The sequence below is a fragment of the Vombatus ursinus genome, unplaced genomic scaffold (genome assembly GCF_900497805.2).
Source record: "Vombatus ursinus unplaced genomic scaffold, bare-nosed wombat genome assembly UNPS02014769.1, whole genome shotgun sequence".
Lineage (NCBI taxonomy): Eukaryota > Metazoa > Chordata > Mammalia > Diprotodontia > Vombatidae > Vombatus > Vombatus ursinus.
The window spans coordinates 2,166,862-2,188,570 of record NW_020954547.1 but is presented as its reverse complement, the minus strand read 5'-3'; the positions used below and the strand labels follow the sequence as shown (position 1 = coordinate 2,188,570).

The following is a 21,709-nucleotide window of genomic DNA, read 5'->3' as shown; positions in this document are numbered from 1 at the left end:
CTCCCTCTCATACACACACAATTAGTTCTGGTCTCCACTTAGTGAGAAGAAGGGAAATACTTTCTGCTTCCCTGTCCCTACTCCATCCTCATCCCTTCCCAAGCACAAGTCTTTATCCTTCTCCAACCCCACCATCCACCAACACCAAAATTGCTTCGTGGCCCAGAAGCTGGAATGCTTTGGGGAAGGAGAAATAGAAAAAGGAAAGAAAGAAGAGAAATTAGAAGGCATCAAAGGAAAACCAAATTTAGCCACCCCTTCTGGGGGCCACTACCACTTTTCCTTTTTCCAGATCCCCCCCCACATTTGTCCAAGATCCAAGGTGATAAGGTGATAAGGTATCAGGTGATAAGTTCCTGCACCCAGGTGGTAGCAGGGTCAGAGGAGGAAGGGAACGTCCTGGTGTGACATTTACAAGAGATATTACAAAGACAGAATGACCACACTTGGATACAGAGGATTAGAGAAAGTGAGGAGTTAACTTTGGGATATATTGAGTTTAAGATGCCTATAGGACATCAATTTGAGATGTTCAATAGATAGTTGGAGATGTGAGACTAGGGGTCAGGAGAGAGGTTAGGGCTACATAAGTAGATTTGAGAACTGTCAGCCTAGAGGTGATATTTGATAATTGAATCGTGAGAGCTGATGAGATCATCAAGGAGGAAAAGAGTAGATGACTGAGGACAACCTTAGGGGACACCCACGATTAGCAAGCAATATCTGGATAAAGATCCAGCAGAGGAGATGTCACACAAAAATATATATGACACATTCAATCAATCCACAGGCATCCATTAAGCACCTACTGTATCCTTGGTGCTGGGGATACAAAGACAAAGAGTGAAATAATCCCTACTCCTAATATATGACATAATTGTCATTTAAAAAAAAATACCGCCAAACATGGTGTCAGGAGTTTAGAAGAGGGACAGAACATTTGTGGCTTGGGGAATCAAAGAAGACTTCTTTGAGACTACTTTTGAGTAAAACATTTATGTCTATATTGCCTTTTTTTTGTGAGGCAATCGGGGTTAAGTGAAGTCACCCTCCAGGGTCACACAGCTAGTAAGTGTCAAGTGGTCAAGTGTCTAAGGTCATATTTGAACTCAGGTCCTCCTGACTCTAAGGATGGAGCTCTATCCACTGCGCCACCTAGCTGCCCCATGTATGTCTATATTAATAATAATTAACAGAGCACTTAATTTAACAAAGTACTTTACATCCATTTTGTCATTAAAGCCTTACAATAACCCTTTAAGAATTAGGGACTGCTGTTATTACAACCCCCATTTTACAGATAAGGAAGCTGAGAGTCAGAGATTGTGAATCCCAAGTCGAGATACAGTCAGTATGTGTCACAGGCAGGATTTGAATCAAGATCATCCTGACTCCATCCAAGTACATCATGCTGCTGCTTTTAAGTAGATATAAATTGATCACCAGCAAGCGTGGGGTGATGTGGCACTCAGTGGCACAATCGCCATTGGCAGTCGCATTACTCTCTAAAGCTCTCCATGGAGATTACCCTATCTCAGCTTGCCTGAAGAGTAGAACACAGTACTCATGGGGCCAAGGGAGGCAGGGGCTGTCTTTCCTTGGGGGTTAGTTCAGCCTGCCACATTCCATGGCCATAGACTCTTACATGGCTTGCCACTTGGTACTGTTGGTCTCAAGGGAAGCCGGATGAGATAATATGGATCGAGTTATGGAAATTTCTTATGTCTGCTGGGAAAGTTACCTGCTATGTGCTCCCAAATTATGGTCAATAACATAATATGTCTTTAACCACAAATAGCTTAAAATTGCCCTCAGACTTTTGGGACACCCTGTATAATAAGTTCTATGCTCTTTACATTTAGAAAGTACTTTACATACATGTAACACCCTCTTTGGCCATTCCCAGAGGTGTTGTGTATGTGGAAGGACATATGACTCCTGATCGGTTGAGAGAATCCTGAGAATGATGCATTGGGTTGGCTACAGACAGTGTGGAGGGAAGGACTCCCATGAGGTTGCTGAGAGACTTTTGAAAGGCCCCGAGGACTCCAGTTTACCAATCAAAAGTGGAGGTGTAAGTCCATTGCAGCAGGTGTACAGCATCTCACTCTGTGTTCTCTCAGCCAGTCAGAAGTCACGTCTCCCACCACATGCACAGCCCAGGACTGATCCTCCAGGCAGTGCCCAGTGGAATGTTATATATGTTGTCTCATTAACCCTCACAATAACTATGGGAATAAGGCTGTACAAGTCTTATTATCCCATTCTAGAGACAGGTTACCTACAGAAGATTAAGAGGTGTTGTGACTTGCTCCAAACCACCTAAATAAGTGGTGGAGTCTGCATTTGGCCCCAGAACCTGCTGACTTTATAGCTAATGCTCTTTCTTTCTATCCTATACTGCCTTCCACAAGATGGATTACAAAATACATACATTACAGGCTCATAGATTTAGCTCTGGAAGGAAACCTAGCATGTCATCTAGTCCAAACTTCATTCAACAGAGCAATCAATCAACATTTATTAAATGCCTACTATGTACCAGATGAGGAAACTAAGGCACAAACAGGTTAGGTGACTTTCCTAAGGTCAGACATCTACTAAGTAGCAAAACTATAATGCAAATGGACAAGCTTAGATTCTATATCCAATGTTCTTTGTGTTATTCTTGCTTATGGGAACACCCACACCCCTTCAGTCCAGAGTAAGAAACTCACTTTATTCCATAAAAGATCATCTCATTTTGCTTCATTTACAACTTACATCTAAATAAAAGATAAATGTAACAGTACATTATTGCACTGTTCCTTTAGTTTCTCATCCCTTTGCATCTCATCTCCCCTTTCCCTTTCATCAGTATACCAGCCTTTATTGAGTACCTTATGCATGTGACCATTTACAATAAGTACTGTGAAAGAAATGTGTTAGAAATAAAAGATAAATTCCCTTCCTAAGAAAGTTCATAATAATTCACTCTCTGGGTTTATCTTATTTGCCTCTTCCCTTTCCATTGGGCACAGAATTTATCAGTTAATGTGAAAAGAGTAAGCAGAACCTAGTCAATAAACATTAAGTACCTACTATGTGCCAGACATTGTCCTAAGTGCTAGGGATACAAAAGAGCAAAAGACTCCCTGCCCTCCAGGAGCTCCCAGTCTGATGGGGGAGAGAACAAGTAAACATACAAACAAACAAGCTATATGCAGGAAAAATAGAAATAATAAAGGAAAAGCACTAGAATTCAAAGTGTAGGGAAAAGGCTTCCTGTAGAAGATGTAATTTTAATTGGGATTTAAAGGAAGCATTCCAGGTATGGTGCTCAGCCAGAAAAAGTACCCAAAAATTCTTGTTCATGAAATGTCAAGGAGGCCTTTGTCATAGGATCAAAGAGTATATGGTAGGGAGGAGGGTAGAAGAAGACTGGAAAGGTAAGAGGGGGCAGGTTATGAAGGCCTTTGAATGTCAAAGGAATGAGCTGTGTTCTGAGAATTCAGTAGCTTTTAAGTTTCTTATAACTTAAAGAAAAACTGTACAATTCTCCAGGAATTTTTAAAAGAATTTGCTAATAGCTTTTTCTTTAACAGGTGGTTCTGCTCATACTGATTTTTGTTCTCAGAGAGAGGATCCAGTTGACAGTCGACCTTTTCCAAGTAACAAGTAAAACTATCAGAAGTTCCCCTTCCCTGCTCCTCCAGCCACTTTGGACATTTATAATTCTCATTTTCTTCTGGGTGCTGTGGGTTGCTGTCCTGCTGAGTTTAGGAACTGCAGGTAAGTGCCAAGTATTTTATGTCACCTCTAATTCTCAAATAGAAAAAAGCACACCTTCACCTGGAGGTAGTATTTATTGTGAGATGAGGGCTCATCCTCTTGTAAGAGGAGGTAATACCATGGCAAGGAGAAGCTGATGAAGATGGAGTAGGGAAGTGTCAGGACTTTACCATGGAAGAAACCTAGGAAGGTGCTTTCTGCTCTTGTACAGTTGTGATTTTGTTTATTGTGTATTGTGTTATCTGATTATTGTTTGATTTTGTGGAAAGTAACAGCAGAGCTTTAAAAAAAAAAAGCATTTGAGCAACTAGGTGGCGCAGTAGATAGAGCAACAGCCCTGAAGTCAGGAGGACCTGAGTTCAAATCCAGCCTCAGACACTTGACACTTTCTAGCAGTGTGACCCTGGGCAAGTCATTTAACTGCAATTGCCTCACACACCCCCAGCATATATACACACACATATATGTACATTTATATACATCTATATATATATATATATATATATAGATGTATATAAATGTACATATATATACACAAACACACATGTGTGTGTCCATCCTCAAAACCAGCAACCCAATAGCCACTGACCTGAAACACCAGCGATAATGATCAATATAATATAAATATATGCATATATATGTAATATATGTATATTTAAAGAATTACCACTTCATGGTAATTCTATAGGAACTCAAAGAATTTTAGAAATTAATATAATATTAAAGAAGATGACCTACCTAGAAATAATACTATTGAATGTCTTTAGATTGAACCTTGACCCAAACTGGTTTACCAGTTTGGTTTAGAGGGTGAGGGAGAAGCCAGAATAACAACAATAATAATAGTTATTATTATAAACACTTATATAATGTATTAAGTTTTAAAAATCGCTTTATACACATTGTCTTATTTGTTCCTCACAACAACTCTAGATGTTATTATTATCCTCATTTTACAGGTGACAGAACTGAGGCTGAATGAGGTAAATGACTAATCCGAGATGGCTCAATTAGTAAATGTCTAAGGCAGGTTTTGAACTCAGTCTTTTAGGAAAGTGATATAATCTCTCTGTGACTCAGGCAACTCTCTAAGACTGTAAATTGAGAAAAGGTTGCCAACCTACATTTATAGAGAGATTTTCCTTACTGAGAGTTCCCTGCACCAAGAAAACACACATTTGACATCTCACCCCCTCCCTTGCCCCCAATCTGAAAAACAAAAACAAAAAGTAGGTGGCAGAAATTGAAAGCTAAGTGAGCATGGAAGCTCAAGTACGTGGATCCCAAAAGGTTAAATTTACTCAGTGTATCTGTTCTAAATAGCACACAGAAAATCTCCTCAGTCTTCTTGTCAAGCAAAACCATATTTATGGGTTTTTTATATTTATTTATATTTTATGTATTATATTATTTTACATTTTTATAAATATATTTATATATACTATCATGTATTTTAATATGTCGTGTTTATATTTATTTTATATATTTATCTGTTTGGTTTGACAAGGACCCGGGATAAAGCTATAGAATCATCGATTTATTGGTGGAAGGGACCTTAGAGGCCATTGAATCTGAGCCTCTCATTTTACAGATTAGGAAACTGAAACAGAGAGAAGTTAAGTGACTCAAGTCTTCCAGGCTGTGCCTTAAACTGAGGGAACCTGGCTTTTCAAGTCAATCTCCAGATGATAAAACAATAGCAGATGTGGCACCAATCAGGCTAATGACCCTCCTGTGTTTTGTTTGTTTGTTTGTTTTTGCTTTTTGGTGAGGCATTTGGGGTTAAGTGACTTGCCCAGGGTCACACAGCTAGTAAGTGTCAAGTGTCTTGAGGCTGGATTTGAACTCAGGTCCTCCTGAATCCGGGGCTGGTGCTCTGTCCACTGCTGCCCCTCCTCCTGTATGTTTTAAGCAAGTCCATTTCATTTCCTCGTTGGCTCTGACTTAGATATGTCAAGAAAATGTCTGAGGTGCTTATGCCCCATTGTGATGGCCCTGTTGGCTGAAGTTGGTTCTAATAGAAATCAAAGCTGGCCTAGGGATTGGAAGATGAATAGGTTCTTCAGTCCAGGTAGCAGAACTGAAAGATTGACTGCCTGCCATTAAGAATGAGTTGGGACAAGCCAGGGACATCCCCAGTGGGTGATGAACCTCTCTTTACCCATCCCCTCTCTTTGGCAATGACCATCTATGCTGCAACTCCTCTTGTTGCCAAGGTCTCCAGTTCTGGGTCTTAGTCATTTTCTTCTCACGGGAGCCTTTTCAAATTTCATATCTTTGAACATCGGATAAACTCTTACTTACTGTCTAGAAATATTTCTTTTTGGGATCTGCAAATTCAGTCAATCAAAAGACATTCATAAAGTGCCTGTTATGTATCATGCACTGTTCTAGGTTCTAGGCATCCCAGTACAAAAAAAGAACCAAGCCCTACTTTCAAGGAGTTTGCATTCTATTGAAGGAGATGAGAGAGAGACAGAGAGACAGATGCTGGATATGTGATTTCCTTGGCATAGGGAATTTCAGGGAGAGGGAAGTCCCTCTACCAGTGCAGGTTGGCACCTTCTCTGCGATTTACAGTCTTATAGAGTTGCCCAGAGCACTAAGAGGTTAAGTGACTTGCCCAGGATATGATGAGTCAGATGTAAGATTTGAATGCAGGTCTTCTTGGTGGTGATGATGATGATGATGATAGTAATAATAATAAACAGTAGTAATAATTAGCATTTTCTGTGGTACATTAAAATTTGCAAAGAACTTTTCAAATATAACCTCATTTTATTGTTGCAATAACCTTTAGGGTTTAGGTGTTACTATTATTTCTATTTTACAGATGCAGAAACTGAGATAGAACTTACGTGACTTGCCAGAGTCACATAGCTAGTAAGTGCCTGTGGCAGGATTTGAACTCAGGTCTTTCTGACTCCAGGTACAGTGTTCTATCCATTGCATCGCCTAGGCTAGCACACTATCCACTAGATGCTATTTTAAGTATATACAGAATAAATGCCCTCCCCCCAAATGAGGTAAATAAATACAAAGTACTTGGTGGGAGGGAAGCATTAGCAATTGGGAGAATCAGAAGAGGTTTCGTGTAGAAGGCAGTGTTTGAGCTGAGTCTTGAAGAGAAGGATTCTAAGAGGTCTGAATGCATTTCAGACATGGGGGACAGCCAGTGCAAAGGGATGATGATGAGAGATGGAATTTCATATGGGATAAACACAGAGAAAACCAGTTTGGCTGGGCCATAGAATACAGGAGTGGGGGTTAATTCATAACGAGTCTGAAATGAGACAATAAGTCAAAATAGAGGATAAGATGTATTATGGGCTCAAGGAATATTTTCTGAAACTGCTAAAGCATTTATAGCTGAGCCAAAATACCCCAGAGATGTTCCTGAGGAAACACAAGCCTTCCTTTCATATCAAAATTCTAGGAAGTCCCACTTACTGCTTCTGAGAGTCACCCAGACTAGACAGCCTGGATGGCATTGGATGAGTTCTTTGTCAATTCTGGGTGTCAGTCAGTGACATCATAGGATCATAGATTGGATTTGGAAGGGACATTACAGAGATCATCTATACCAGCCCATTCATTTTGGGCACCCAAAGAGATTAAGTGACTTATCCACGGTCACAAACATAGTAAGTTGGTGCTGAGCCAAGATTCATGAAATTGCAGCATCCCAGAGTTGGACGGGACTGCAGAGACCATCTAATACAACTCATACCCAAATACAAATCCCTTCTACAGCATCAAAGACACATGGTCATTCAACTCCTCATCACCTCCAGAGTGAGCTCTTTCTCCTGTGGATCACACTAATTGTTGAGTTTTTCCTTATATCAGACCTAAATCTGCCTCTCTGTATTGCCAACCTATAACAATAGCTCAGCCCTCTGGGGCCAAGTGAATCAAATCTAGCCCTTCTTCCATAAGGCAGCTTTTCGAATGACTAAAGAGAGCTTTTGTGTCTCTCTCCAAGTCTCTTCTCATCACTACCCTCTGACTCTCTGATTGGAGGGTGGAGCCATGAACTCCAAACCTCCATTTAAGGAGAGAGCTAAACTCAGAAAGCTCATTTCTCACCTGGCTGCACCGCTGCACCACTTTGGGACTCCTCTGACTGGCTTCACCATGCCCTAGATTGAGTACCTCTCCCCACTTTTTCAGCTTCCTTTTGTGTTTTGTCTTCCCCTATTAGATTATAAGCTCCTTGAGGGCAGGGATCGTCTTTCTTTTTTTGTGTTTGTGTCTCTAGTGCTTAGTACAGTGCCTGGCACATAGTAGGCACCTAATAAATGTTTATTGACTTTTGATGCCAAGCTAAACATACTCACTCACTTCCACTGATCCTCAGATGACATGATCTTGAGACCTCTCATCATCCTGATTTTCCTCCTTTGGATAGATGTTCTCCAGCTTACCAACATTCTTGCTAAATTTGGTACCCAAAACTGAGCCAGGGCTCCAGATGTGATGCCTCCTCTCATGTTCTAGTTTTACCTTTTCATTTGAATTTCCAATCTCCTCAACTAGCCTCCTGAGCCCATGCCTTGTAATTCTAGTGTCAATCTCAGTGCCTTATAAGCGTAATATCTTCCATCCCAGTGGGCTAGCTGGCTGGAGACAACACTACTACCTTCTCTGTGATTACTTGAGCCTGAGCTAGCAAGGAGGAATTAATTTTTGTATAATTAGCCATGTCATTAGCATATTGTAAGGCTCACTGATGGTTTGTTGATGATGCTATCAAATGAGAATCCCCAACCCTAACGAGAAGCAAGGTCCATTGGCCAAGATCCTCGTCAACATAGCTGATAGATCTCTACACTTGGAGTCAGGAAGACCTGAGTTAAAATCCCATCACTTACTTATTAGATGTGTGACCTTAAGCAAGTCACTCAACTTTTCTGTGCTTTGGTTTCCTCATCTATAAAAGAAGCTACTGAACTTCTAGCTTCTAGCTTCTAAAGTCCATTCCAACCATAAATATATGATCCTATAAATGTGGTGAATAATCTAACATAAACTTCTTTTCTTGGCTGACTTTCTTTTGAACCAGGGGTTGGGGAGGGTAGCTCCTGAGTCATATGTGGTCTGTTAGCCAAAATAAATGAATCTGTCTGTACCTGTGTGTTGATTCATCTCCTAACCCCTGAGGTTCCCTATGCCCCATGAAGCGCTAGCCCTGAAAGCTATAGAGCTCAGGCTTAGAGGAAGTAGGGAACATGCATTTATCAAGTGCCTACTATGTGCCAGGTAGTGTGCTAACCAGGGGTGGGGAACCTGCAGCCTCGAGGCCACATGTGGCCTTCTACATCCTTTAGTGCTTAGGTTTTGACTGAGTCAGAGTTTTACAGAACAGAGCCTTTTATTAAGGAAATTTGTTCTGTGAAATTTAGATTCCGTCAAAGGGCCACATTTGAGGACCTGGAGGGCCACATGTGGCCTCGAGGCTGCAAGTTCCCCACCCTATTGAGAACTTTCAGATATCTCATTTGACTCTTAGAGAGCTCTCATGCTCCCCAGCACATACAGTCCATTGACATTAGGACACCCCACTTGCATCTCCTGTCTTTAGCCATCACCCCTATTTAGCAACCATATTCTCTCCACCTGCCATGCTTATCTCCTCTTCCTGTTTCTATTCCATCCTCTCCCACATTTGATCCCCTCAGAGCCAGGCTCTCCTGAGCTATTTCTTTTGGGACCTAGAATTTTATTGATTCAGGGACCTCCTAGGGAGGAAATTCCTTTTTCTAATGCAAATGAGTGCCACCTATATAAGATGGCTCAGTTGCCTGGAATCATGAAGACCTGAATTAAAATCCAGCTGTATGACCCTGGGCAAGTCATATAACCTCTATTTACCTTAATCCACTAGAGAAAGAAATAGCAAACCACTCCAGTCTCTTTGTCAAGAAAACCCCATGGACATCATGGTACTCAGGGGTCATGAAGAGTTGAACACAAATGAATTTCGTGGACAAGAACACAACCAGCCATATAACTGAAAGTCCTAGAGAGTTAACCTGGGGCACTGAGAAGAATTAGGTGGTTTGCCTGGGGTCTCACAGCCAGCACACATCAGAGGCAGGACTTAAACTCAGGTCTTCCCAACTCTGAGGATCACCCTTTGTCATCTTACATGGTAACAATTAGCTAGTCTGGAAAACTTGTACTAATATGTTAGTGGGGAATGGCCATAGATGTACAATGAGAACAGTTTTCATGGTGATGACAGCCATGTAAAGGAAGACAACCTAGAAAGATTTCAGAACATTGGTCATCAATTCAGTGATGAATTGTGACTACAGAGGACTGATAGACTTCCTCTTTTCTCTTGGCAGTGAGGTGGTGTGCTGTGGGTGTGTCATGAGGCATACATTTTTAGACAGTCCTAATGGGTTATGTGACTACAAAGTATGAATGGTATACCTCCAGCCTCTTGGTAGATAGGCAGTGTTCTCTAAGTACAACACAAAACATACATTTTCAGACATGGTCAGTTTGATCAGTCAGCAAACACTTAAGTGCTTACTGTGTGCCAGAAAGTACTGTGTGCTAAGCTTGGCAGATACAAAGAAAAGCAAAAGCATAATCCTACCCTCAGGTAGCTCACCTTTAAATACGTGAGTCAACATGCAAAAAAATGTACATCCAAGATATTATAGTGTATAATCTTGGAGGTAGGGGGCCAGCAGGAAGAAGAGGTGGGGAGCAGGACTGGAAAAGGCCTGTAGCAGAAGGAGGGATTTGAAGGAAGCCAGAAGGAGGAGGGGATTAGGGAGAGACTTCCAGGTACAGGAGACTACTAGGGTGAAGGACTTGGAAGATGAGATGTCCTGTGTGAGAGGCAACAAAAAGGCCAGTGTAGCTGAACAGGGGTCTAGTGTAAGAAGACTGTAAAGGGAAGATGGGCCAGGTCATAAAGGGGTTTAAAAGTCAAAAAGAGGAGCTTCCATTTGATCCCCAGTTTTTTTTTTTGTCAGATCTGTGTTTTAGCAAAATTACTTTAACAGCTAAGTTAGAATGAGGAGAGACTTGAGGCAGGAAAATCAGCCTGTTTATAAGGAAGGAATCAGGGTGGCATGAGTTGGGCTGGGATGGATCATTAAGTAGTGAAAGCAAAGTAAAATTAAAAAGAGCATCAATAAAATACTTTTTTGCCAACAGAAACCTATAGCAGCTTCTCAGAGCCCTCCGTCCAATGCCAAACATTATAACTTTGAGATAACTTCTGGGATACTTTATTGTTATTATTGGGGTTTTTTTTTTGAATCTCTACTTGATACTATTTTGTAGCTTGGAGTTGACTGTGGGGTCTTCAAGGCCAGGCCAGTAGTCCAAGCTGTCACAGGTTCTACAAATCAGGAAAGGCATATGGGATAATCCTAGCAACAGCCTCAGACTGGCAAGATGGCCTGTGCCACACAAAGAGGGCATCTTTTGTTCTCAGAAGCCTTTTGGCCAAGGTGCCCAAGTCTCTGCTTTGAGAGACCAGAGGAAAAGTTAGAGGGAGAGGCCTGACCAACGGGCAGAAACACTTTATAAGTGGACAGGTTGCTCAAGAAATATGTATCTCTCATCACATCGCAGGGCATTTTTTAAAAGATGCTGCAACCACAGACGGGAAGATGCCAGCTCTTTGCACATTTGTAAACAAGCAGGGGGTTTTGGGTACTGGGAAGTACCTGCAAGATGTGGAAGTGTTGAGTTGAACATCCTCAGCAAGGAATGTTGCATTTGTTGACCATCTTTCCCATCTTTGGTCTGGGGTTGTTGGCTGCTCAGGAAAAGTAACTAAAATGGGAGGTAAATATTTACACCTTTTGATCTGTGTCAGTAGGTTGAAAAACTTTATATTTGACTTGCATTAAAACCCCAAAGGGGAAACATGATAGGCATCAAGGTCCGTTGGGTGTTTGTTTCTTGAACAGAAGGCTTATTGAGAATGGGATGTTATTGACCCACCACACAGCTAGTAAAATTCCATGAGAATTAAAACATAGGTATGCCCAGTTCCTTCCCTAATTAATCAATGGATGCCTCTGTGCAACCAGCCACCATAGTACTCGCCAACTGAAATGGAAAAAACAGAACAGAAACTGCAGTAACCTCAGTAATCCAGCAGATGTTGTTGTTGTACTGAAAGGGACTGGGATGAACTCGGTCACATTCAGCTTCTGCCTTCCTGCTGCTGCCCATGTCACCAATCTCTGGCAGCCTTGCCCTGGCTGAGTAAGGAACTGAGCGGCTGCTGAGAGGTCCTTTTCCATCTGTGTGGTGACTCAGAGGGATGAGCATGGCTGTCATCCTGAGCAGGAAAAGTTGGGAGAACTGTACAGAAGGTACCCAGACTATGAACAGCTACGTGCTTAGAAAGGAGACCCCAGGACCTGTTTATACAATGACAGGAATCCTGTGAATGGAGACTGCGCTGAAAAGCAGCTGGACTCAGATTAAACAGAATGAGTAGCGTTGATCTCAGACAACAGATACTGAACCACAATCCTCTCCTTTCAGGAAGAGAGATGAGGGACTACAGGAAGAGAATATTGCATATGATGGCACACTTGGTCATGACATCAGTTTTGCTTAATTTTTTCTCTATTAAAGGGGATGGTGGAGTATAATATCAGGAAATGACTATAGATAAAGAAAAAAAAGACATAGGATCCTAGGTTAAGAGAAAGAGGAGGACTTTGAGGCCACCAAGTCCAAACCTGTCCCTGCTGCCATTTTGTAGATAAGGAAAGAAATCGAGAAGCCACAAGGAGAGGTTGAGTTGCTCATTTGAATTCAGGTTTTCCTGACTCCAAGCCCAGTGCCCTATACACTGTACCATGCATCCTTTACAGATCTTAAATTCAATAAAACTTCTATTTTTAAAAAGAACTTGTATCCTTTAAAAAGGAGGCGAGGTAGTCTAATGGGAAACAACAATAATGGACTTGAGGTCCAGGCCTAACTCTGTCATTTGATCGATCCCACCTCAGGAGTATGATGTGAGGATGAAATAAAGCAGTAGATCAGTCAGTCAGCGATAAACATTATTTAGTATCTACTACATGCCAGGAGCGGGGTGCAGCTAGGTAGCATAGCGGATAGAGCACCAGATCTAGAATCAGGAAGACTCCTCTTCCTGAGTTCAGAACTGGGCTTCAGACATTTACTAGCTGTGTGACCCTGGGCAAGTCACTTACCCCTGTTTGCCTCAGTTTTCTCATCTGTAAAATAAGCTGGAGAAAGAAATGTCAAACCACTCCAGTATCTTTACCAGAAACAAACAAACAAAAAAAAACCACTAAATAGGGTCACAAAGAGTCAGGCACTATTAAAAAATAACTAAACAACAACAGGCCAGGCATTATGCTAAGCACTGGGATACAGAGAAAGGTAAAAGACAGTCCCTGCCCTCCTAGAGCTCACAACATAATGGAAATGACAGTATGCAAGTTCTTTTTCAGTTGTTTCAGTCCTTTCTGAATCTTTGACCCCATCTGGGGTTTTCTTGGCAAAGATACTGGAGTGGTTTGCCATTTCCTTCTCCAGCTCCTTTTACAGATGAGGAAACTGAGGCAAACAAGGTTAAATGACTTGCCTGGGGTCATGCAGTTAGTAAGTGTGCAAGTAATCATGTACAAACAAGCTATATACAAGATAAATATTGTGGCCATAATGTGACATATTGTCATATTTTTAGAAATTATATCAGTATTGGCTACTAACTTGCTACATATATCCTGGATTTAGAGTTTTTTTCCAGAATTCTCTTTGGTCTGTCTGGCAGATTTGAAAATAGTTAAACTAGTACCCCCATTCATTGAGTTAACCTCAGACAGAGAGCACGTTCCAATTTTTGTGTGAGGGTCAACAATAAAAAATGCTTGTCGACTATTTCAAGAAGTTGAAAGATTCTTACTCGCTATATACCATGTGCTCAGTATTTTGGAAGATACAGGTGTGGAGGGGGACAATGAATAGTCTCTGCCTTCACAAAAATCACATGTCAGAATTGGAAGGAATTTCAAAGACCATCAAATCCGACCCACATCTGAAAAGTAATCCCCTCTTTAACTCATGTGCCAAGAGATCATCCAGCCTTTGCTTGAAGACTTGCAGTGAAGGAGGGTTTGGTGGGTTGATAACATCCCATGCTCAGTGAACCCATCTGTTCAAGAAACAAACACCCAATGTTAGATAACATGAGCAAGTTTTTTATGCCAAGCCTAAATCTGCCTTTCTAAGCCTCCTCCCCCTTGCTCTTAGCTCTGCCGTTTGGGCCCAGACAGAGGTCTAGTCTTTTTCTACATGAAGGCCCTTCAAATACAGACAGCAGTCATGTCCCCCCACAAATCCCATCCTGAGCCAGATAGCCTCAGGTCCTTTAATCCTTATGTGCCACAATCTCCAGGCTTGTCGTTGTCCTCCAGATGTTTAGGTGCTTAGAAGCAACCTGGGAAGGCCAGGGATACCTCTGGGAAACAGCAGTGTTGACAGTATGTGATCAAGTACCAGATTAAATGGTAGAAGGGAAGTGTACTGAACTTGGAGTCAGGGGACCTGGGTTCTAATCCCAGCTTTGATATTTACTAGACCTTCGCTTGAAGACCACTGAGGGGGAAACCCAGCATTTCCCAAGGCAGCTCATTTTACTTTTTTGGATAGCTCTAATTATTGGAAAATTTTTCCTTAAGTCTAAATTTGTTCTTTGTTACATCCAACCATTGCTCCTAGTTCTGCTCTCTGGAGCCAAGGAAAACAAGGCAAATCCTTCCTCGTGACAGCCGTTCAGATACCTAGAGACAGCCGTTATATCAGGTCCCCTCTTCTCTCCACCCCCTCCCCAAGTCTTCTCTTTTCACCAGTCTTCTCACCAGCAGCTCATAACTGATCACTGCATAGGGTGGATTGATGTGGAGCAGGTTTGCTGGAGATGGCTAATCCCACTTATTACTCCTGGCTACCCAGAAAAGACCTCAGCCTGACCTTTGCCTCTTTCGTCTTCCTTGCTATTCCTGATGCACTCCATCTCTCATCTCCCATCGAGAGACTTTACCACTGGCTGTCCCACATCCCTGGAATGCTCTTCTCCTGCCTCTTAGAATCCTAACTTCCTTCTGGGTTCAGCTTAAACACCACCTTCTAAAACTGCCTGCTACTGGTACCTTCACTAAGGTTACACTGTATCTGCCCTGTATGTATTTTGTATCTACCCATTAATATACGGGATGGCTACCCCATTCAACTCCTTTAGGGCAAGTATTGTTTCCATTTTTTTTTTTGTATCCTCTGCACTCCTAACCCATACTATGTTGTTGTTCAGTCACGTCTGTCTCTTCTTGACCCTGTATGGGATTTTCTTGGCGAAGACATGGAGTGGTTTGCCATTTCTAGTAGATTAGGGCCAAACAGGTTAAGTGGTTTGCTCAGGGTCACACAACTAGTGAGTGTCTGAAGCTGAATTTGAACTTGGCTTCCTGACTCCTGACTTAGCACTTTATCCACTTAGCCATCTAGCTGCCTCAGACCCATACTAAGTCCTGAATAAATGCTTATTGATTGATTATATACAGCTAGTTAGTAGAAGACCTAGAACTAAAACATAGGTTTCCTGTCCCTCACTCTAGTGTTTTTCTATTTTAATCTCCCCCTCCCACTTTCTGGGGGTCCATCTGATCCTTCAGATCTGAGTCTCTACAGAATTCTGGCCCCCTTTCAGACCTTCTTGATAAAGTAGCTGGCCTTCTAACTTGGCCAGCAGAGGATTCTTGAATGTACAAACACTGGTAGATAGGAGAGAACAATTGAGTTACACAAACAGACACAAACATATACCTATTTGGTAGCTCTCGGCTGTCGCAGACTTCAGTTTCTAGACTTTCACAGTGAATCCAGGGCTCCTGATTTTTTTTTTAAATGCAGCTTGAAGAGTAATTCTCGCACGCGCACACACACACACACACACACACACACACCCTCTAGGGGAAGAGAAAAGCCAGCCAGAGTCTATAACATTCACTCATAGATCATCATAAAAGTGAACCAAAGGTAGGAAAAGTCAGATGCCTGGGAAAGATGTGCCAATGTTCACATGCAAAGGGGAACAGACAGCAGATTTGGTTCGTCCATGTGATGTGGTGAAAACAGTTCTAGGCTTAGAGTCAGGATAAGTGAGGGTTCAAATCCTGCCTTGGAAACTTATAAGCTGTATCCATTGGCTAAACACTTAGCCTTGGGGAACTTCAGTTTCCTCATCTGTAAAATGAAGGTATTAATGAAACCAGGTATAAATGCTTCCTGACTGACTTCCAGCTCTAAATCTATGACCTTTTGTAACCCTGGGCAATCACTTAAACCCTTCAGGGCCCCAGTGTCCTCATCTGTAAAATGTGAGGGTTGGACTAAGTGGCCTTGAAAGTCTGTTCCAGCTCTCAGTCTGTGATTATATAAGCTTCATAGCACTTTGAAAACCTTAAAGTCACAGATAAATGTCAGCTGTTGTTATTACTACTCATATCTGTTTCTTCCTGATACGCTAAGAGTCCTATCACCCAAGACCTCTACTTCTCACTTCTGAAGTCCAGTGTGCTGCCCCAAACAGTGACCTGTGGTATGCCTGAGCACGGGTCATTCTACCTGAACCCATCAACAAAAGCAGCCAAGAGATGGAAGAGAGAAAACCTTCACATTTTTTCATTCAGAATTTCCTCCACTTCTGAGGAAATCAGCATTTATGTTATGTGGCAGCTAGTCTACTCTCTGGCCCTCTTGTTATTTTAAGCTTATTCCTAGGGAAAAACAAAACAGAACATGATATGTTTCGGGGATGTTTGTGCTTAGTAGAGAAAGAAATGTAGGAAGAATGTCTGAGAGTAATGTTGGGCTTGCAGTCAGAAGGACCTGGGTTCAAAGCCCACCTTTCTGGTCATCCTAGAAAAGCCTGCCCATTTATCAGTGCTTTGATTACTACCCAGGTTGTCAACAGGCCACGGCAAAGCTTGGGTATGATCAAAGATGGAAAGCTTTCTGTCAGCCAGTTCAGCTGTAACATTGCAGAGAATTTAAGGCCTGTTCACAAGAGCCTAGGAAACAAGGAGTTCTGGCCACCCCAAGTCCAAGAAAGTTATTTTGCTGTATAGCATAATTCCCTTCCCTTGCTTCCTGTCCAAATAATTAATGTTGGGAACTTAGGGGAAAGACTGAATTATATAGGGCAGCTAGGTGGCGCAGTGGATAGAGTGCTGGGCCTAGAGTCAGGAAGAATCATCTCCCCGAGTTCAAATGTGGCCTGCTCAGATACTAGCTGTGTGACCGTGGGCAAGTCACTTAACCCTGCTTGCCTTACTTCCTCATCTGTAAAAAATGAGCTGAAGAAAGAAATGGCAAACTACTCCAGGATCTTTGCCAAGAAAATCCCAAATGGAGTTATTAAGAGTTGGACACAACTGAAAAACAACAATTGAATTACATGAAGTTCACTTGTAGCCATTGCAGAAAATAAGATAGTGTCTTTTAACAGTTGTTCTCTATTAGACTGTGAGCTCCTTGATAGCAGAGACTGAGTTTTTGCCTTTCTTTATATCTCTAGTGCATAGCACAGTGCCTAAGATGTGGTAGGTGCTTAATAAATGCCTGCTGACTGATTGTCCAGTTGTTCACCTTTCCGTAAATGTATACCTCAGTCCTTAACTTACCTTAGTAAGGCTTCTTAACTTATTTTGTGCCATGGACCCCTTCTCAGAATGGCTTTTAAATATATAAAACACATAAGATTACCAAGAAAACTGATTATAATGATATACAGTACCACTGTGTGAAGATGGGAGGTCCACAGTTACTATACATTGCACACGTTTATGGACTTTTTCAATGTATCCATCAGTCTTGCTGATTTTTTTTTCCTCTAAAAATATTGATATATGGGATGGGTCTCTGGGAGAGAGGGAGAGGGATACTGGGGATAACTATAATGGGAAAAACTGAAAGTTAATAAATAAAAAAAAATATAGCTATCAAAATCTTAAAAAAAAACATGTTCAGAGACTCCAGGTGAAGAACACTTTTCTTAGTTGAAGCCACCAGTTATATAGTAGGAAAGGCCAAATGTTTGTTGGCTGAGACCTCGGAATGCTGTTCCTCCACCATTCCAGCTGCTGACCACTCTGGCTTCCTTTAAGTCCCAAGTAAGATGCCACCTCCTACAGGAAGTCTTCCCTAACCCTTCTCAATTCCAGTGCTTTCCCTTTTTTAATTATTTCCTATTTATCCTGTGTATAGCTTGCTTTGTATGTTTTTGTTTGCACGCTGTCTCCCCTATTCGATTGTAAGCTTCTTGGAGACAGGGACTGTCTTTTGCCTCTTTTTGTATCTCTAGCACTTAGCATTGTGCCTGGCACATAGTAGTCACTTAATAAAAGTTTATTAAATTGAATTGAAATGACTTACCCAAGGTCATAAAAGTAGTAAGCATCAGAGGCAAGATTTGAATTCAGGAATCTAGGTGGTGCAATGGACAGAGCGCTGTACCAAAAGTCAGGAAGACTTGAGTTCAAACATGGCCTCAGATCTTACTAGCTGTATGCCCCTGGGCAAGTGTCACTTAACCTCTCTGTCTGTCTGAGTTTCCTCAAGTGTAAAATGGGAATCATGTAGCACCTACCTCAAAAGGGTTATTGGGAGAATCAAACGAGGTAATATCTGTAAAGCGCTTAGCACAGTATCTGGCACATAGTAGGCACTTAATAAATACTTGTTTGCTTTTCCTTCTGACCTCAGAGTCAGAATTTTTTCTAATATAATTCAGTAAGCATTTATTAAGTGCCTGCTGTGTGCCAGGCACTATGCTAGGCCTTGGAAATAAAAGTACAGAGAATGAAAAACTTGCCTTTCACACAATGAGCTTACCTTCTCAGGAGAGAATTTTGTGGGAATAAAATTAGTATAGCCTCTCTCTTGTTGTTATTATGAAGAAAGCACTTTGTCAACCTTAAGCATTTGCTAGTTATTCACTGCCCTCCCCCTCAACAATTTTTGTGTGAATCTTGCGCGTACTTATCCGTACCACACATACTCCAGGACAGCAGAAGATAATCTCTTTGCTGACAGGGACTCTGCTGTTTTTGTCTGTATCATGAGCAGCTAGTGCAGTGCCTGGCATATAGTGGGCATTTAATAATGCTTATTGAATTACATGATTACAGATTACATTATTACAAAAAATTCTGACTGTCGAGTCAGAATTAACTTACCTTCAAATCCTAAAGACCTGAGTTCAAATCCTGCCTCTTCTACTTGTTTAACCATGGGCAAGTCATTTTATCTCTTAGGTCTCAAGTCGATGAAGGGCTCAGGTCCTCTAAGGTCCCTTCCCATTGCAGATCCTATGAGCTTAGGACTGATTCCTTGCTCAGGCATGTTGGTGGCTAGGAGTCTGTAGAGGGAGCTTTAAGACTCCTTGGAACTTAGTGGTTTCCTCCATTCCCCACCCCCAAAACCATATTTCAGGCCCTACTATTCACTATTTGCTATATTTTATTTTTTTGCTATATTTTATATTTTTATTTTATTTGCTATATTTATTTTGCTATATATTACTATTTGCTATAGGCATGCCTTGCTTTCAGCAATTGGTTTGATCCTAAAAAGATCAGTCATGTGTATGACTTTTATAAATTGAATCCTACTTAAAAATCATTAGACCTTGAAATTTAAAGGAAGCCTGAGTTAGATAACTTTGCAAAGTGAAAAACAAAAAAGATTTTCAATTTACCTGGCACACAGTAGGTACATATTAAATATTTATAGGCTGAGGAAACTGAAGGTCAGAGTGGTAAATTACTTGCCCAAGCTCACCCGGTTATTAAGTAGTGGTTCCCAAAATCAAACCTAACTAAAGGTAAGCCTACTTAATTTAATCACCTTAGAGGTTTTGCTTCATGATAATTGCTAAGTTAAGTTAATTACTTTAGCAAACTAAAAATGTTTATTGAAATGCACTTTAAAATTTATCCATAATTTTTCATTATGCAGGTTCTAGGGTATATTGAGTATTTCAGTCATAATAATTCCCCAAACCCCATATTGTTCACACATGCACACACACAATGTACTTCTTATCTTAAACAGATGTATTTCTTGACCATCCCAGAAGTTAACTCAATCCAGATCAAGAAAGACTTGTTAAGTACCTACTGTGTTCTGGGTACATGGTACAGTGAACTGTATTCTAGGCTTAGAGTCAGGAAGACTTGTGTTCACATCCCACCTCAGACATTTACTAGCTGTATGACCAAGGGGACAAATATGTAGTGGGTTTCCACCTCAGATACTTATTAGCTGTATGACCAAGGGGAAAAATGTAATAGGTTCCAGAAGTCTGTACTTTGTAGGAAAAGGAATATTATGATGCATCTCAAGGAAACAGCCAGGACATTCAGGTGTATGGAGTAGTGGATGGAGTGCTGGAGCCAGAAAGGCCCAGGTTGAAATCTTGACTCTGGGGCAGCTAGGTGGTACAGTGGATAGAGCACTGGCCTTGAAGTCAGGAGGACCTGAGTTCAAATCTGACCTCAGACCAAACACTAGTCACTTACTAGCTGTGTGACCCTGGGCAAGTCACTTAACCCCAATTGCCCAAAAAAAAAAAAAAAAAAAGCAAAAGAAATCTTGACTCTGAAATTTAATACTCTGTGACCACGGACATGTCACTTAATGCCTACATATCTCAGACAGTTCTTTAGAACTCCTTAGGGTTGCAGTCTTCTTTGATAAAAGGAGTTCCTACATTGGGATTTCGCCATCCTGATAACTTGTGCAAAGCAATGTCCCTACCTTCAAGAAGTTTGCTTTCTACTTGAAGTCTTAACTGATTGCTAAAGAATAATCCATGAAGAATAAGCAGACATGAAGAAGACCTGTTGTCCCCTTGAGCCATTTTGGCAATGCTTGACATAGAACAAGATTGATTGAAACATAATTTCTTTGACCCTGTAGGTACTGCAGAGGTGACGACAAGGGGACACGTGGAATATAAACTTATTTCTGGCATTCGATATATGTGGTGGTACCATTTAATTGGCCTTATCTGGACTAGTGAATTTATCCTGGCCTGCCAGCAAATGACCATAGCTGGGGCAGTGGTCACCTGCTATTTCAACCGGTAGGTACAGTTTCTCTTCTATTCTCCTAGAATAGTAGGTATGTGGATGTCTCATGATGAAAATCTCAGAAGAAACATTTTGGAATTGTGGGATGGCACCAAGTTCAGTAGAGGCATGGGATATAACATGATAACAGGCACATAGCCCCTTAAGGTTTTAAAAGTGCTTGGCTTTGGAGCCTCATGACAACCATTTGAGGTAATGCTTCCAGTATTATTGTTCCCATTTTACAGAAGAGGAAGCCAAGGCTTAGAAACTGACCTAGAGTCATCCAATCCATCAATCCAATAAACATTTATTAAGTGCCTACTCTGTGTGAGGCACTGTGGTAAACCTTTTTTTAAAGTACTTGCTATGTGTCAGACCACTGGGTTAGATACTAAGGATACAAAGACAAAATGAGAAATAGTCCCTGCCCTTAAGGAGCTTACATTCTAGGGACAATGACATGTACACAGTGAAAATAAAATATGAGGAAAAAGAGAGTTCTGTATTTGTATCTTCAGCGTATAACAGTGCCTGACACATAGTAGACACTTAATAAATGCTTGTTTATTGATTAAATAAGATATTATGTATACTTTTAGATACTTCTAAGCTCCATCTGTGTAGTTGACAAGTCAAACTCATAATACATTGATTTTTTTCTCTGGTTTCTTTTTTATTTTCTTATCTTGAAATATACAATGAATCATCATCATAACATTATTAATAATAATAATTTTGGCTCACCAAAAACCAATTCTATAGCACGTTTTCACTTTTATTCC

At 41.1% G+C, this 21,709-nt stretch overlaps 1 protein-coding gene across 2 annotated transcripts in view; it reads left to right on the top strand.

Moving 5' to 3' along the window:
- SLC44A3 (solute carrier family 44 member 3) overlaps positions 1–21,709 on the top strand; it is a 104,242-nt gene that overhangs the window by 38,593 nt on the left and 43,940 nt on the right. For both annotated transcript variants that reach the window (XM_027862621.1, XM_027862622.1), the window contains exons 9-10: positions 3,585–3,771; positions 20,773–20,938. In XM_027862621.1, coding sequence (XP_027718422.1) covers positions 3,585–3,771; positions 20,773–20,938 — 353 coding nt within the window. The remainder of the gene's footprint in view (positions 1–3,584; positions 3,772–20,772; positions 20,939–21,709) is intronic.